Source organism: Zootermopsis nevadensis, unplaced genomic scaffold (assembly GCF_977971745.1).
Source record: "Zootermopsis nevadensis isolate Lab colony 2312 unplaced genomic scaffold, Znev_1.0 Znev_ptg000030l, whole genome shotgun sequence".
Taxonomy (NCBI): Eukaryota; Metazoa; Arthropoda; class Insecta; order Blattodea; family Termopsidae; genus Zootermopsis; species Zootermopsis nevadensis.
In genome coordinates, this window is record NW_028259162.1 from 15,988,522 (window position 1) to 16,004,615 (window position 16,094).

General features: G+C 36.8%; 1 protein-coding gene across 3 annotated transcripts; it reads right to left on the minus strand.

Annotated features, from left to right (window-relative positions):
- Positions 1 to 1,989: 1,989 nt before the first annotated feature.
- LOC110836375 (condensin complex subunit 2-like) lies at positions 1,990 to 14,442 on the minus strand. 3 transcript variants are annotated; one of them, XM_087358833.1, is made up of 13 exons: positions 14,288 to 14,442; positions 13,806 to 13,952; positions 11,846 to 12,025; positions 10,716 to 10,808; positions 9,418 to 9,633; positions 9,009 to 9,243; positions 6,652 to 6,864; positions 5,432 to 5,638; positions 4,438 to 4,696; positions 3,615 to 3,738; positions 3,333 to 3,476; positions 2,773 to 2,877; positions 1,990 to 2,359 (listed from the first exon to the last, which is right to left on the minus strand). In XM_087358833.1, the coding sequence occupies exons 2-13, from the start codon at positions 13,911 to 13,913 to the stop codon at positions 2,150 to 2,152; spliced, it is 2,094 nt and encodes a 697-aa protein (XP_087214959.1). In that variant the 5' UTR covers positions 13,914 to 13,952; positions 14,288 to 14,442; the 3' UTR covers positions 1,990 to 2,149. The 3 variants fall into 3 exon arrangements, with proteins under 3 accessions (XP_087214959.1, XP_087214958.1, XP_087214960.1); XM_087358832.1 differs by having other exon boundaries at positions 14,243 to 14,396; XM_087358834.1 differs by lacking the exons at positions 11,846 to 12,025; positions 13,806 to 13,952; positions 14,288 to 14,442 and adding an exon at positions 11,691 to 11,796.
- Positions 14,443 to 16,094: the final 1,652 nt, after the last annotated feature.

Below are 16,094 nucleotides of genomic sequence, written 5' to 3' on the forward strand. Positions count from 1 at the left end.
CTATGAAAGTGCAATAAAATGTGTGGAGGTAAGACTCCACACATTCTTAACCTCACAATTATATGAAGGGTTATTAATCACATTCTGACTCTATCAACTTTCCCCTTAAGAAATCACACACAATAAACGTCAATATCATAAAATTCCAGATGAATCCCTGAGCTAGTCTGAACATGGCAGAAAAAAGAAATATCCGACTCCACCGGGAACTGAAACCAGTCTGAAGGGCAGTGACTGAAGTGACTTAAGCATATCAATAATCAAAATTATGAACATATTCATATTAAATGTTAGCCTTTCTTGTCCACAATAAAATAAAAATAAGCTTGACAAATTTCTCTGTGTTGAGTATGTTTGTGTGTGTGTATGTCTCTCTGTCCCTCACTTTCAACTTCTGAGCCAAATGACCAATTTTCACATTTGGTGTGCTCACTATTTTTTCTTTCTTTCTTCCCCCCCAGGTTTGTTCTATGAGACCCAGTTTTGTGAAAGGAGATAAAGAATGATGAACAAAATGCAAAGAGGAGGTTACACACAATTGATATGGATGGAAATCATATTCACTTTTTATTTTTTATCCTACTCTAAGTATAGTGATTAATTAGTGGATGTGTGTTTTGTATTGTGTGTCAGTTGTTTTATTTTGAGTGTGGTATGTTGTATTGTTGAGTGAGTGCATCAGTTCATGACGTTTGTAATTCATTACGGTTATTGTCTTATGTCTAGGTGGTATTAATTTTTAAGTTAAGTACTTTAGGTTAGATGGTTTTGTAATCTAATCTAATTGGTTGATTTTGAGTGGGATATGTTGTTTTGTTGTGTCTTATTGTTTTTGTTGTCTTTTTTTATTGTTTTGTTCTGTCTCATTGTGTTGATGTATCTCATTGTTTTGTTGTGTCTTATTGTTTTTTTTGTTGTGTCCTTTTTTATTGTTTTGTTCTGTCTCATTGTGTTGAAGTATCTCATTGTTCTGTTGTGTCTCATTGTTTTGCTGTGTCTTATTGTTTTGTATCTTATTGTAGGTCACTGCCACCAGGTATAAACCCATTTGCAGTCAATAATAAATAAATAAAATTTTGTGAAGGTTTCCAGCATCAATTTAATTGAAATCTCCTGAGCTATTTCAAAATAAAACATGTGGACAGGCACACTTCATGCAAAGAATGCATATCAACTTACTTGAAAACTGGTGGAATATAATCTTTCAGATGCAGGAGTTCCGCAATAATCACTTTCCCTCTTGAGACAAGTTGAAGGATACTCTGTCCACAAGGATTATTCTCAGCAAGAAATTCAGCCATACTGCTGCAACTTCACAAATGTAATGGACTTCCTATGCATTTTGAGCAGGACTTTTTATTTTGTACAATTACACTCTGAAAGAATTCATGAATAATTTTGTCATAAAATTTATAACATGGTGGGCTAAATTGCATGTCAACTTCCAAGCTATTTGTGCCTATTATTTGACCCTTTAAAAGCCAAGCCCAATGGTAACTATAAGTACCACATGCCTTGACAATCAATACTGTAGTAGTTATTTAGCATGCTGGAGTGCTGAAGTCTTTGGATAACTGGTAAAATGGTGAGGACACATAGAAACATGTTCTTTTGAATGAAAAGTTCTATTGGTTGTCACCCTTAATGGGTCATCTGTGCCTCAAAGTTCCAACCATTTTAGTTTAAAAATGGCAAACATTTTGTTGAGAATGAAAATCTCTAAAGTTCTATACAAAACAAACTGGAAACAACACAAAGAGACGATAGGAGACGGATGGTAGCAGCTTTGGGAACGACGGATCGAACCTGCCTGTTCCCAACTGTATTTTCCCCCACAATTACATTTACAGATTAAAAAAGTGATATCAAATGTAAAAAACAACTACAAATACGTCAAACTGCCAACAAATAAAAAATGTGCATCAAAATAAAATACAAAGCACAGATCGGTACTAGTCTGTACCTTATCTTGTCTAATTACAAACTAGGTTAGGATCCAAACCATTATAATTATTTATTTTCAAGACATGCCATAACAAACACATTTCATGGTGCCAAACCAGATTCTATTAACTCCACATCCAGAAATTTAAAAAGTAAAGTATGTAACAAGTGCCACAACAATACAACAAGCATAGCCAAGTAATTACTATCCTTGTGTAATTACTAAGTCACTAAGATCTTCATTTCCCACAATGTGAAGTGTCTTTTCATTAGCAAGATGCAGCAAGGCAACAAGAACCAGGGGTGCACATATATTCTCTAATAATTTTGAAGACAGTCTTGATGGCAGTGCAGTATACATGCTCTTGAAGGTAACAGGACGTTCTACTTGCAGGATGTCATTATCATCCTTGTCCTGTAACAAGAAAAGGAACTATAATTCAATTAACATCACAGAATTGTCATTTCAGGTTTTCGTGATTATTGCTCTTCATTGGATTGTTGTATGGGTATTCAAATGTCAAGGAATAAAGTACGTTTTGGAATAAACTAATACTTCCTTCTTCAGTCACCCTGATCCTGAAACAGCAAGCAGCAGACTCTTTTGAAACATCTTAGTATTCAAAGCCTTGACACTGTTATACCCAGACACAAAATGAACACAATATTTGTTTGATGTAAATGTCGGTAGTTATGATATTAAAAACACCACTAGCATCTTCATGCCATCAGTTGTGGTTGGATATTTCATTACTGTATCATTTGTAGAGGTTTTCTTTCATGCAACAGTTTATATTTGCTAGTTCATGCGTGCAGATGGTTCCTCACCTTATGACTGTCTGCTTTGGTTAAAATGCTCCATATAGCATGTTTAAGCTTCTTCATATCCACCTTCTTAGCTCTCATTGCATATGGAATAAAAATTCTTGCCACCTGAAACAAAGTGACAAATTCAGTTACATACACGTAAATTAACATAGATAGTCTCTTACTTTGCTCGACAGTCATGTTTGCCCGATTTCAACATAGCCATCATGTTGTACTGGCTTTGGTTATTTGGTGTAACTAATCTGATACTGTATACTCTTTTGTTTTTCACGATATGGAATAATTAACAGACTAAACACAGAAGCCTTGGTATTGAAAAAGTCTGAGAAATTGTCAATTTCAGTTTCCTCCCTCCACACTTCCATCTCCATCCAGCCTCCTATTAAAGTGCTATTAGATCTTTCCCAGGGAGCAAAGTGGCTGGAGTGTGAAAATAACGGCTCTTCGCCATGTCGTTCCAAGGACTAAAATATGTGGATGTTCTTTCAGACCCCCATGCAGTGGAGCTTAGGCACAATGTAAAATCTGTGAATTATGTTATGATGGAGCACTGTACTAACCTTGCTTGGAGGTGCTACCAGATTGTCTCCAGCAAATGTATCCAAGTCCCTGCACCCATCTGCTGTTAAGCTGTTATGTACATCCTGATGCTGACTTGCTAACAAGATATCAACTGGACCATCATCAGCAGCATCCATATCATTCTGTACAACACAAAATACCGCAATTAAGATAGTTGATCTCCTAGCTGAGATTCAAACCAGTAACTTACTGAATACAAAGTAACACACTATGACATTCTGTACAGTATTAGAAAGCTACAAGCAGTTGAGGGTACTTACTAAAGCAACGTTCGGACAGTATTCTGAAGTGTCAAGATCATTTTCATAATCGTAAGAAGACGGCTCATCGCCCTCGTATGGGGCAGGATGTTCACTCACACAAACCACCTTCCTCAGCTCCAACCTATAAGTTTGCAGAATTCTTAATAATAAACTGCTCCACTATGTTGCAAGTTTAGGATTATGACCTCACAGAGTTTGAAAATGAACTATGGTCTTCAGACATTCACAGCAGATTGTTGTTCTTAAGGAAACAGCAATACAACATACAGCAACAGCCATTCTCCTCAACACACACTTCACTTCATGATACTGGACTGTCAACATTGTTCAGAGGCAAACTGGGCAACATGGCAAGAGAAGGCACTTACATTCAGTAAACAATGCTCTGATACTCTGGAAAGGGATTTATTATTAAAACATACTGAAGCCATTTATCCTATCCCAACACATAAAATACAAATTATTTCCACTGTGACTTCATAGAAGAAATCTAACCACAATACATCCAAAAAGGGGTGAGGAGGGGAAGTAGAAGAAAAAGAGCCAGGCTGTAACAGCAAGTTGAATTTATAAGTTATTTAATGGTGGAGTTTCAAATGCCAAGTATTTAATAACACAGTGCTGAGAAGCATATTTGGACTGAATGATTCTATGATCATTTAATGACATCATTTGCTGTACAAATATTATGTAGCATCAAATAAGAAGGAAAGATTATAAGCCCAACTGGATCAAACTGATAACCTCCCACATAAAAAATTAAGCAGTGACTGCACCAATCTGTTCAGTAACTTGTAGTCATGCAATTTGCTAAACTTACTGTGAGAAGCATTTAACATCAAAGTGTACATCAGGAGGGAGGGTATTTTTGTCTGCACTCCACAATTTCTGCATTGTTCGCTTCGTTAGCATCAGCTTCTGAGGATTCGTCTCCAGAATAAATGCATCGCTGTTGTGTTCTCTCAGAAACTCAACTATAAATTCCTTCTTTTGCTTTTGCTTCTTACAGGCTGAAGCTGATCGAGGTTCATCTCCAGCTGTGTTTGCAGAAGCAGCACTGTTCCTATGCTGGTCCACACCTTCGCATAAACATAAGAAAAGCCACACAAAATTAAATTTATATTCAAAATTTATATATCTGGAAATAATTAATAAAAATAAGGTTTGTTCTGAAATTAAGAGAAGAATAAATTAAGAAAATGACTATTCTGTTTAAGAACTGGTATTCATCCCATCTGATTTCCAAAATGCCAAACAGCATGGTATACAAAACAAGAGCGAAAAAGAGTGCATATTTTTCCTGAACTTCACTGGCCCTGTAAATACTAATCCACTGCTGGAAACCTAATAGCAGTACAGATATATAGCACAGAGTCTGATTATTTTCCCTTCTATTTCATTAAATATTAACCAACTTCAATAATGTTTGAAATAAAAGTTTCAATTTTAATGTAATCTATATTTAATGTCCTATACTAATTTCTTTAAAATGAGCCAGTGGAGAGAATTTATAATGTTGCATTTAGTGCCTGTGTAAAGTAAGGATTATATTTGAACTGATATAAACCAAAACACAATTTGAATAAGAGCATTCAGTATAGACCTCAACCACACCAAATACCCAATTTTACCTAAATCTACTGAGCAGATAATTTCAGACATGATCTCTCCTGTAAACATTACTTTCATCCACATTGTGCAAAGAAAGCATAACAATTTTTCTCATTAATGTGGTAGTGCAAAGTTTAAGCCAAATCTGACAGCAAGTTAGTTCCGTAACAAATAGTCTCACAGTCAACTAAACAATTCTGCACCTTTAAATGGTTTAATTTTCCAGTGTGAGGGGCCAGCCCACAAATCGAGGGCACCTGCCCTGAAGTATGAATACTCGCTGGGTGCTGCAGAAAGGTGTTTACGTAGATCAACTACATTTGCAGCAGGTGCCCTTTGAACTGGCCAGCATGCAACTGGTGCTCCTGTATCCTCTCCTTCTGAATCCATGCCTTCATCTACTCCAGAAACTGCAATACATCAATAATTTCATATGAATTTCCTCCGACATAAGACTAAAATTAATAACATTAATTATTGGAAAATATGGTGGTAATATTGCATAAAATGCACAGTGAATCTACTCACACCCTGCAGTCCTGTCTGGACACTTTGGCTACACTTTAGATCCATATAATCTATGTACCATTTTGCCTCCAACAATTTCATCTAAACCACTTCTACTAAATTTTGCCTACAAGCCATGTCACCTACAATCCCCTTTACCCAATACAATTTTGTGTCCAGTTTCACCCAAATTACATCAATGTTGTATCCCTGAATTATATATCTAGCATTAATATTTATTAATAATCTGGTTAGGATTTTAGTATAGTACAGCAGCAGATGGTCATACTCTTAGGTTGGTAATCCACAATATATCAAAATGCTTTTAATTGGTCCAGTGAAAACCAATATGCATACGAATTGGAGTATGTTAAAATTACGAAGATAAATGAAACACGTTAAATGTCTCACAGGTAAAACTAAGAACATAAGATGAAGCTGGTGTAGGTAAGATGGCTGTAGGTAAACTGTCATGAAACCTATTGAACCTGTACTTGGATTGGTGTGTGGGTATGCGAAAGGAATAAGGACTTGTGAAATCGCACTTAGAAGGAACAGTGTTACTAACCCCAACATGAGTAAGGCATGCCCCCCAATTCTTGGTCATTCCTATTTTTAAAAAAATTGTGAGGTATTTGAGAAAATTCAATATTTATAATTAATTTTTGTATAATTAACTTAATTATAGCAATTAACTGAACTTTCTAATACACAGAACAGTTTAAACAAATACCGGCACTGCTTTTCTTTAACCAAGTTACAAATGTTCCCTTTGATTTTAGAAGAGGCACAGACTGCCCTACACATTAGGTCCAACTGTTGGTCATGTCACACTCATCAAATTTTCCTGCCTTTTCTTTTTGTTTTGTTTTGTTTTGTTTGTTCTGTTTGTACTTTGCGAAATACAGAATTCTACCTTCAAAATGATCAACTAGAGCCTCAGTCTCTTCAGTTGGTATTGGTTCTGGAACTGCATTTACATCAAAAGCAAAATCATCATCTTCAGAAGATTCTAATAAACCTGCTGCACCCTTTGCAACAGGATCATTTTCATCTTCTTCTGCATCTAGAGACCATTTTGTGAATGAGAACTGTGAAAACACTGGACAGATCCCTTTCTCCTTTAAATCTGCAACATTGACAAAGCCAAACAATACATCATTTACATGCATCCACGGTGCAGTCATTTTTGAACAGTTAATAGTTGTTTAATTTGTCACGAAATTTATTGGGCCAGTTGAATTCAGGTATTTCCACACCATAATTCTGTACAACAATTTTGATGTTATCCTCCCATCTACAACTAGGTCTACGAAGTAGTCTCTTTCATTTCAGACTTCCTAATAAAAGCTTGCATACATTTCATTTATGTGCAAATAATGACATTCAGTTCACCTAACAAGCAGGCTGGTATAGTGGTAACATTCTCAACCTGTATTTAAGAAGTATGTAGACAGAATTTTGTGGATTTCCTCTCTGGAAAATGCTGAAGTACTCATCTTCAAACAGGTGATAAGTGTCTCCTACAAAATTCTCACTCACCACTGGTAATCACCATCTTCACAAGCTATCAATCAACATATTTGTACGACCTGACCAACGTACGAGGTGCGATCGAAAAGTTTCTAGACTGCGCCTATAAAAACCCGTATACTTATCTCAGGTATTAAATTCATCCATCACCCTCGAATTAGTTCCCCTGAGAGTGAACACAACGATCCCAGCGCCGCTGCCAAGCCTGGAAGCATCCCTGGAAATCTTTCTTTGTCAGCCTGTCAAGCACCATCTGCGATTCTGCCTGAATCTCTTCTATCGTCTCAAATCTCCTTCCCTTTAGCTAAATTTTCATCTTTGGGAAGAGGAAGAAGTCACACGGCGAATAAGGAGGGTGCGGGATGACGGCCATGGTGTTTGAGGCCAAAAACTGCCAAACTTTGAGGGCGGTGTGCGCTGGGGCGTTGTCATGATGCGTCACATGTGGAGTTCTTCCTTTAGAATCAGCTGACAGGTCCCATAGCCTATTCCAGAAATGTCGCACAAGTCGTTGATGGTACGACGTCGATCTTCGTGAATGGCCTGCCGAATCTTCGTAACATTTTCGGGCGTTGTGCTCGAAGATGGTCGTCCAGAACGCTCGTCATCATCGACAGAGGTTCGGCCATTTTTAAAACGTGAATGCCACACAAAAGTTTGTGCACGACCCATTGCGGACTCCCCAAATGCTTGCTTTAGAATTTCATAGGTTTCCGTAGCCGTTTTGGCGAGTCTCTGGCAAAATTTGATGCACACGCCATTCCGAAATCGCAGGAGGGTCGGTGTAATGCACTACCAAAACGCCCGTAACTAAGAAACAAATGCTAATTCGATAATGCCGGCTGGCACACTGATTCACTATAAATGTAGGCCGCACCCCCTAAAGGCAGAAGCTCATACTACATCCCGTTCGCCCGCACAGTCTTGAAACTTTCCGATCGCATCTCGTACACTAACACCAGCTAAGAAAACTTGTTCTGTTCCGTTCCTGCTTCACATTAACTAGAGCTGATCTAGGCAATGACACATGACCAATAAGGGTGAAGGATTATGTCTTCCAAAGTTCTGTAAAAATTTATTTCCTATCTGAGCTATGTGACATTCACTGTAACATCCTTCATTTCATTACCTCACTTAACAACACTAGGTTGTTTGCATAAATCATCCATTAGGAAGCTTTAAATGGCTGACTAAAGGAGTTTATAAAATACTGAGTAAACTAACACACAAGCCCTTCTTGCATGCTGTTAATCCACATTCATATTTACAGTTAGTAACAATGTTAAGTCACACATTTATTTGAACAAGACAATACCATGAAAAATACTATTACCGGAGTAATGTGATATAAATGAATACAAGTCCTGTCTCTGTTATTGTCCACCAATACCTCATTTGCAAACAGATTCAAATTGGATTTGTAAGGTTTTCATTATTAGTGATCCTTTGTATGCCTTTACGTTGCACCTAATGAACCCTTTGATGCTGATCTCAGTAAGACATACTGATTCTCTTGCCTGCCATGTGTCACCATCAGTAACAGATACTGACCTATGCAACGTCTCACTTAGTCCATTCTTGATATTATTCTAAATATATCCATACCGGCCGAAAACAAAACTGTGTTACAATTCGTGGAGAGGAAAATTCTAGTCAGAGCTGTCACATACTACAATGAACAGAGTCCATAGTCAAGCAACAATGTGTACTGATAACACATTCTATATACATGCATTGTACCTGGAATAAATGGTAGTCGCACTTTGAACTGCTCTGAACTTATAGGCTCTTCATTGTTGTCCCAATATGGCAGATCTGAACACAATGTTAAGGCGCAGTTGGCACGGACCTTCAGGCTCGACAAGAAGTGGCAGTCACCTATATTGCCAGCAGAGCGCAGGGAGGGATCAAGGACATGCTGCACATCTATCTTCGCATTCAGCGTCTCCACGTTTGTTACAATTGTTTTCTTAGGCTGCAGAAGTGAATGCAATATCTCAAGTATAACACACACAAAAGCAGAACTGCCCCTGTGTACATGCAACATGTACAATATTATCCATAATCTTTAAGATGAGAAAATATTCTATTATCCACAACTTTAGAACAGTGGCAGAAAACAACAAAGTTACTTGAATGTCACATTTACCTTGCGCGTTTTCTTCTTCGTATAAATTAGTTCATCATTCCCCTCAGTACCACTTCTCTCCTCTTCTCCCTCTCCCTCTTCTGTCCCTGCGGAAACGGCTTGTTTCTTGCGCTGTCCCGTGGCCAGATCTGCTGCCATTTTGAGAACATCCCTATGCACACAGTCGACTCGACATGCATATATCTTGGTGCTTGCATCTAAGGTGCAACTTGCCACCTGCCAACAGTAAATTTAAGTTTGTAACATTTCTTGGCTGGTTGGTTATATAATGCCAAAAAGAAAGGGTTAGTGTATAAGACTTATTGGGATGAATGAGGAAGGCAGACATCATCATATATTGCATGATGTTTTCCCAGCATTTGCCTTGAGAGACTGATAAAAACACAAAGAACCCTTAGACAGGATAGCTGTCCTCCAAGCCGAGAATGAAACTCAGGATTTTCCAAACAAAAACCAGGAGTGCCGATCACTACACTGTGAGATTCAGTTTACGTTCTGAAGCCTGGCAGTATCAACTTCTATGGATTTGACACCATTTTGTAATATCAGCGAAGGCTCTTGGTATATCTAACAACAATTTATCATTTGCATACAGTAATTTGCAAAGCATCAAATGAATGACTACTCTGAATAATACAACACTGTGACAGGAAGCAACCAAATAAGAGAAGTCATAAAAAAGATTCTATTCAGGACATCTAAATTCAGTATGCAATGACAAAGGGTATAATTGGATAACAAAGAATAAACTATCCTGAAACATAATAAAAAGTATGGCTACATCCCATTACAAAGCACTATTATTGTCTTTTACGTCTGAAACAATTATTTCCAACATACTTTACACAAGGGATTTCTGTGAAACTGGGGAACTTTTCTGTATCAGTTTTAATGCAAAGGAATGCCAATTCTGCTGCATATTACTTGCATATCTAAGTTTCCAAATAGTAGTTACAGTATATAAAGATTTTCATTTATGCATCACTTTAGACAAATGTGTGGATACAAAAGCAAGTCAGAAAACGGGGTTCATGGAAAATGTAACAATCATAAAATGAAAGATGTGGACAGCACATATATGTGGGATGATGATAGGATACAGAATAGAGAAGATTTTAAATAAAATAAAATGTCAAAATACAGGCTAAGGATAACTCACAAGAGTTTTGACATCTATATAAACATTTTAGTTGTCTATAGAAGACATCTCACAGATAAGTTTATCACAAAACCAATACTAATTGCTCTGAAACTGTTCTAAATGCATGAAGAATGTGCTAACAAACTTGATGTTCTACCTGGAAATCATCCATTTTGGAATCACGTTTCTTCAGCATGAGTGTCATGTAGTCAATCAGCTGCAGGCTAAAGGCATTTTTTGTACTGATTTTCTGAAACAGTCATATCACAGAAATGATAAGCACAAAGTTGAATGACAAAAAACACTAGATATAATAAAGCCTGGAGCAATGTCTTGCCATTCTCACATTTCTCAACTAATGTGTCATAAAACAATAATGTGATAGTGAGTTAAAGGGTAATGTAATATTCTGCTTTCAATTGTTCTTCTACACATTTAAGGGTGGCAGTAAAGTGAGATTTTGTTCAGTTTGTTTTATCACCTCATCAAACACAGTTGCTGTTTCTTCATTACACCTTGGAAATTGTTCAAACTTATTTACATTTATTAAAACTGCATTTCTTCTAAATAATTTCAACAACAACAACTCAATAATAATAACAATAATAACAGTCTTTAAAACTTGATTTGTCATCAATCTTATGTACTTTTTTGTAGTGTTCTGTCTGAGGACAGGTCCATATGAACAGGATCCTTCCATCTTTTTCTTGGACTGGGACCTGTTCATATACGTTCTTGGCAGATGATCCAGAAGTGGTTTGCCATTGCCTTCTTCTGTGTGTGAATGGAGTAATTGTTGGGATGCCACGGAGAAACCGGGGAAGCCCCCGGAGGAAAACTCCGTGTTGCCTAGACCACGGCCTTGCCCAACACAAGTTATAAATTCGGGCACCGCCGGGAATTGAACCCGGGACCCCAGGATTATAAGGCCAGCGTCCTAACCGCTAGACCACCGTGGCGGTCCTTATGTACTATTTGGTTCTAAAATTATGTTAATCTGTTAAATTTTTCTAACTGTAACAGATACTACAGAAAATTAAATAACTTAAAATCTAATTCTGAAGAATATTTTGGACTCAGCTTAATCAACTCCATGGAGCAGAATTCTCATCAAACAGCTAGTAGTTCTCACCTAGTTAAGAAACTCTGCATCATTTAAATAATCTGTAAGGTTCAATACTGTGTTCACAAGAGCCTACCAGTGGACCCATAGTGATACTGTCAACACCATCATAAAACATACTGCATAAAACATAAATATTTATTTCACCATAACAACAGACTTACATTCTCAGCAGAGAGCTTAATACAACTGGCATAATGTTCACCCAATTGTGCTGCTGAAAGCCCAGCAATCATCCCTCCCATCGATTTTTGTCTACTTGATCCAGGAGTGGAGGCATCATGTCGACACATCTCAATCTGAGCATTACGCCGTCGTTCCATACGTTCTGCATCGTCGTCATTCTTTGAAAATATTAAAAGAATTACATGCTAACCACTTCCACATAGTTCACTCTTGTGTTCACCCTTGACAATGACAAATATATGTAACAATTATTGTTAAGTATTACTTTGTCACTTGGTTCAAAGTAAACTAACACAAGAATGTGTAACTTAAACCCAAGAACAAGCAACTTTAAAGCATTCAGTTTTTTGACGTAAATACGTCTATAAGGAAGGGTCATTCGGCAAAAAAGTGTAACAAGTGTACCTAGGGAATGTCGTGTTTACTCGGAATTGTTGTTACCTAGGAAACGTCATCTGTTTACTTGACATTATTATTACCTAGAAAACGTCATCTGTTTACTCGGCATTATTGTTACCTAGGAAACGTCATCTGTTTACTCAGCATTGTTGTTACCTAGGAAACGTTACATTACATTACATTTCATTAAAATACATTACTTTACATTACATTCATCTACCACAGACCCATCTTAAGCGTAACTAATTCAAGTTAAATAAGCAATGTCTTAATCAAACTTTATGCAATTGTAAAGCATGTATAAAGGAAATATTTAGAATAAAGCCAATATATAAACTTCCTTTCCATATAGACGTATTTACGTCAAATTCTCCAGAACCGTGGTTCCACTGTAACTTTTTGATTGCAGACAAACCCTCATACAGTGCCACTATATGCTGCCATGTCATTTTGTTTCCACCAACTATATACAAACAACTCCCTGAAATATTCAGTTGTAAAAGTAACATATGCCAATTTACATGTTAAAAAATAAATCTAATCAGGTAAGAAACCACCTGTTTGATTCTTGGGGTCAGCAATGTAAATGGTAACACTCCACAAACAAGCAGTTACAGGCAGGGAGTAACCATAACATCACAAAATCAGTAAAGATAATGATAATTTAATTATTGTTATTTAAAATTCATCTTGGCCACTAGTTACCTGCTATCTCAAGTGTCTTTAGTTTATATTCTACTGTTTACATGCTGTAGCCAGTAAATGGTTAGGTATTGGAGCGATATGAAACCCTAATTCTTGAGGTAAAAAATAAAATATTTCACATCACTGTTCCAACTTCCTCAACCTTCTATTCCTTGCCCCTCTTCTTGCAACCTAGTTGGGCCACAGAGACAGATAGCAACCGAACAGAACCAGTGACCATGGTCATTACCTAAAATCACTGTAACCCACAGGAATCATAACGATTTAGAATTTACTGGATGGATTATCTCCATTACAACATAACATTTGTTCTGTCACTGCCTCTGTATTTTTAACCTGTACAGAATCACTTAAAAGCAGAGCAAGTAGTTATGGGAGGCTGTTTTTTTCTGCCAAAACAAACTTTGACCTTTTGCAATGGTATCAGTGACATCATTACATCACAATTGTCTGGGATCAATGATCTTTGCATAAGTGGGGTGTCTGGGCCCTATTTTGTTCAGGATTCCTGGCACAGTGTCATGGCAACTTCCCCATGCAGAAAAACACACAGACTTCACATAAGGTGTCCTTTACTTTTGTCCAGTTTTAACCAAAACTGGAAGGTGTTGGAAAATTTTGGTAAGATTCTTCAATAAGAAATTTTGTAAAAATCCCTTCGGCAGATTTAAAGTTGCTACATGCACACATACATAGAGAAGACAATAGCATATTCACTGTGAATACACCCTCAAAGTATATTATAAAATTACCCAACTACATTCTTGAAATTATCTTCAGTTAAAATGCAACATGGATTCTGACCATCTATCACACATTTATTTTACACCTTACCTGTCTAAGACTTGCATCACTGTTGGAAAGGTTTAACATGGATTTTCTGCGTAGTGGTGAGGATGTGAGGACCTCAGACTGTCTATAGGACGGAGAGTAATGACTCATCTTGATAAATCGTTTTCTTGAATAAAGTACAGCAAACCCCTAACAAAATTAAAATGAAATATACACGGCAACGTAAATTATAAAATCTGACTACATTTAGTGGTTTGTGTAATATGAACAGATTAGAGGTAGTCACTACAATACGGAACAAAATTGATACGATATTTTAAACTGTTGTTCTTCTGGTGCACATAATCTCTTGTATTAGAAACATCAATCTACACAAGTGCGGTCACATATATTGACCAAGCACAGACATCAGTTAACCTTAAATAATGCATGTAATAATTAGTATATAAAATTCAACACAAAAACTGATTATAACGTACACAATATTGTTGTAACAGTAAATCAGATTTTCGAAAACTAGTTACCTATTTACAAGGTTTTGTAAATTTGACATATATTAAAAAATCCTCGTAAACACATTTTAACCGCCTTTGAAAATATACATTCACACAGATACACATAACAGTCAGGGTCGCCAACGTTACTTATCCAGATTAACAGCCACAGACAATCTGACTATAAAATGCTGGTATTGGCTATAGTGGGAGTTGTCACATCTTTAAAAAAAATTGGTTTGCCTACCTTGGTTGTTTAATTTGTGAATTATGTTACTATTTCTTAAATATTTGAAACCTCATCGGCTTTTGAGTAAGAGACACGTCAAATGTTTGGCATTACGTATAGGAGCATTCAATTTGTGACGTGCCCTTGATATTTATCAGCGCAAATATTCCAATGACTAACTCCAAGCACAAATGATGAGATGGAAATCTTACATTCGTATAAATTTTGGCGAGAGGAATTAAAACACACAACAGACAACTGGGAAGAAATGCTTTTTTGCCTGATAACGATTGCCTCATTCTCTATTCCAAATTCCAGGAGTGTTTCCGATCAAATATCACACTTATTTATTAACTTATCCATAATTATTGTGATATTTTGGAAAATTTTCCTTCTTTCCTAAATGAAAGTAAACAGTCATTTGGGCATGATGGATATTTAAAATTCATTATTAGACACAGCCACTGAAGGAGGCGAGGTGGCACAATATATGGCTGAACTGGAATGACTGCTTACAGCTCTGAATACTGGGCATACAAACTCTTAGGTTTTCAGGTGTTACCAGTAATTGGAACTACAGATAATTTCACGTCTTTCACTGAACCTAAAGCACAGCATTTTGCACCTACACTATTATGGCATGGTATGACAAGAAATGAACTTCTAAATGATCTTGAAAATTCTGCTACATTACAAAAGATTCACTTTAAAAGAAATTCGTAAGCGATATATGTACACTTCAGTGATCAATTTTAAGCCCAAAACTGATTACCTGTTAACCTAAACCGGTTTCCCAAACCATTATGCTCAACCCATTGTCACTACATATGCAGTTACCTACAAATAAGAACTCTTGTTTTTGACAGACTGGACTAATTCAAAATAAGGTACAAAATGATGATAAAGTTTCTCATTCCATAACATAAACTGAACATCGCAATCGAAGAAACAGCACTCCTGTTTCTTATTCTGGAGGTCCCTGGTATAAATCGCTGCCTGAAAACTCGTTATCCTGAATATGGGTTTCTATGGATTACCTCAGTCTCTCCACACAAATTCCACGAAAATATCTTACATTAGTGTAAAATTATATGCCCAACAACTATTAGTAGTGAAAGGTAGTATACTTATACGCCAAACGCGTTTCGACCACAAAGGGGGTCATCTTCGTTGGTCAATCAAAGAGTAGCACAAAATGTTACACTACCAGAATACTTCTAAAACTGCATAGAAAAATAGAGTTAAAAATCCAGTTATAACTTGTGTACAGATCGGAGTATTCCCAATTGCTATGAAACAATGCGGTTATTGGATGTAAAACTATTTTAAAACATGATTAAATTCAAAACTGGTACAAGTCAGACATTTGAAGAAATAAAAGTCACTGCAGGCCTTAGTATATTACCCACATTTGTTGTATTGATGTTGATGTTGATTTCTTACCTTGCGATCTTAGGGCTAGTGCGCACGAGCGGTTTTTTCTGCCGCAGCGGTAAAACTACCGCAACCGCGTATTCTTGTTGCATTGTCGGCGTTTTCTTTTCAGTTGGGAGCTGGTTTTGTGGAAACAGTTGGCGTGTGCTCTAGGCTGATAAGTCGAGGCGTGGA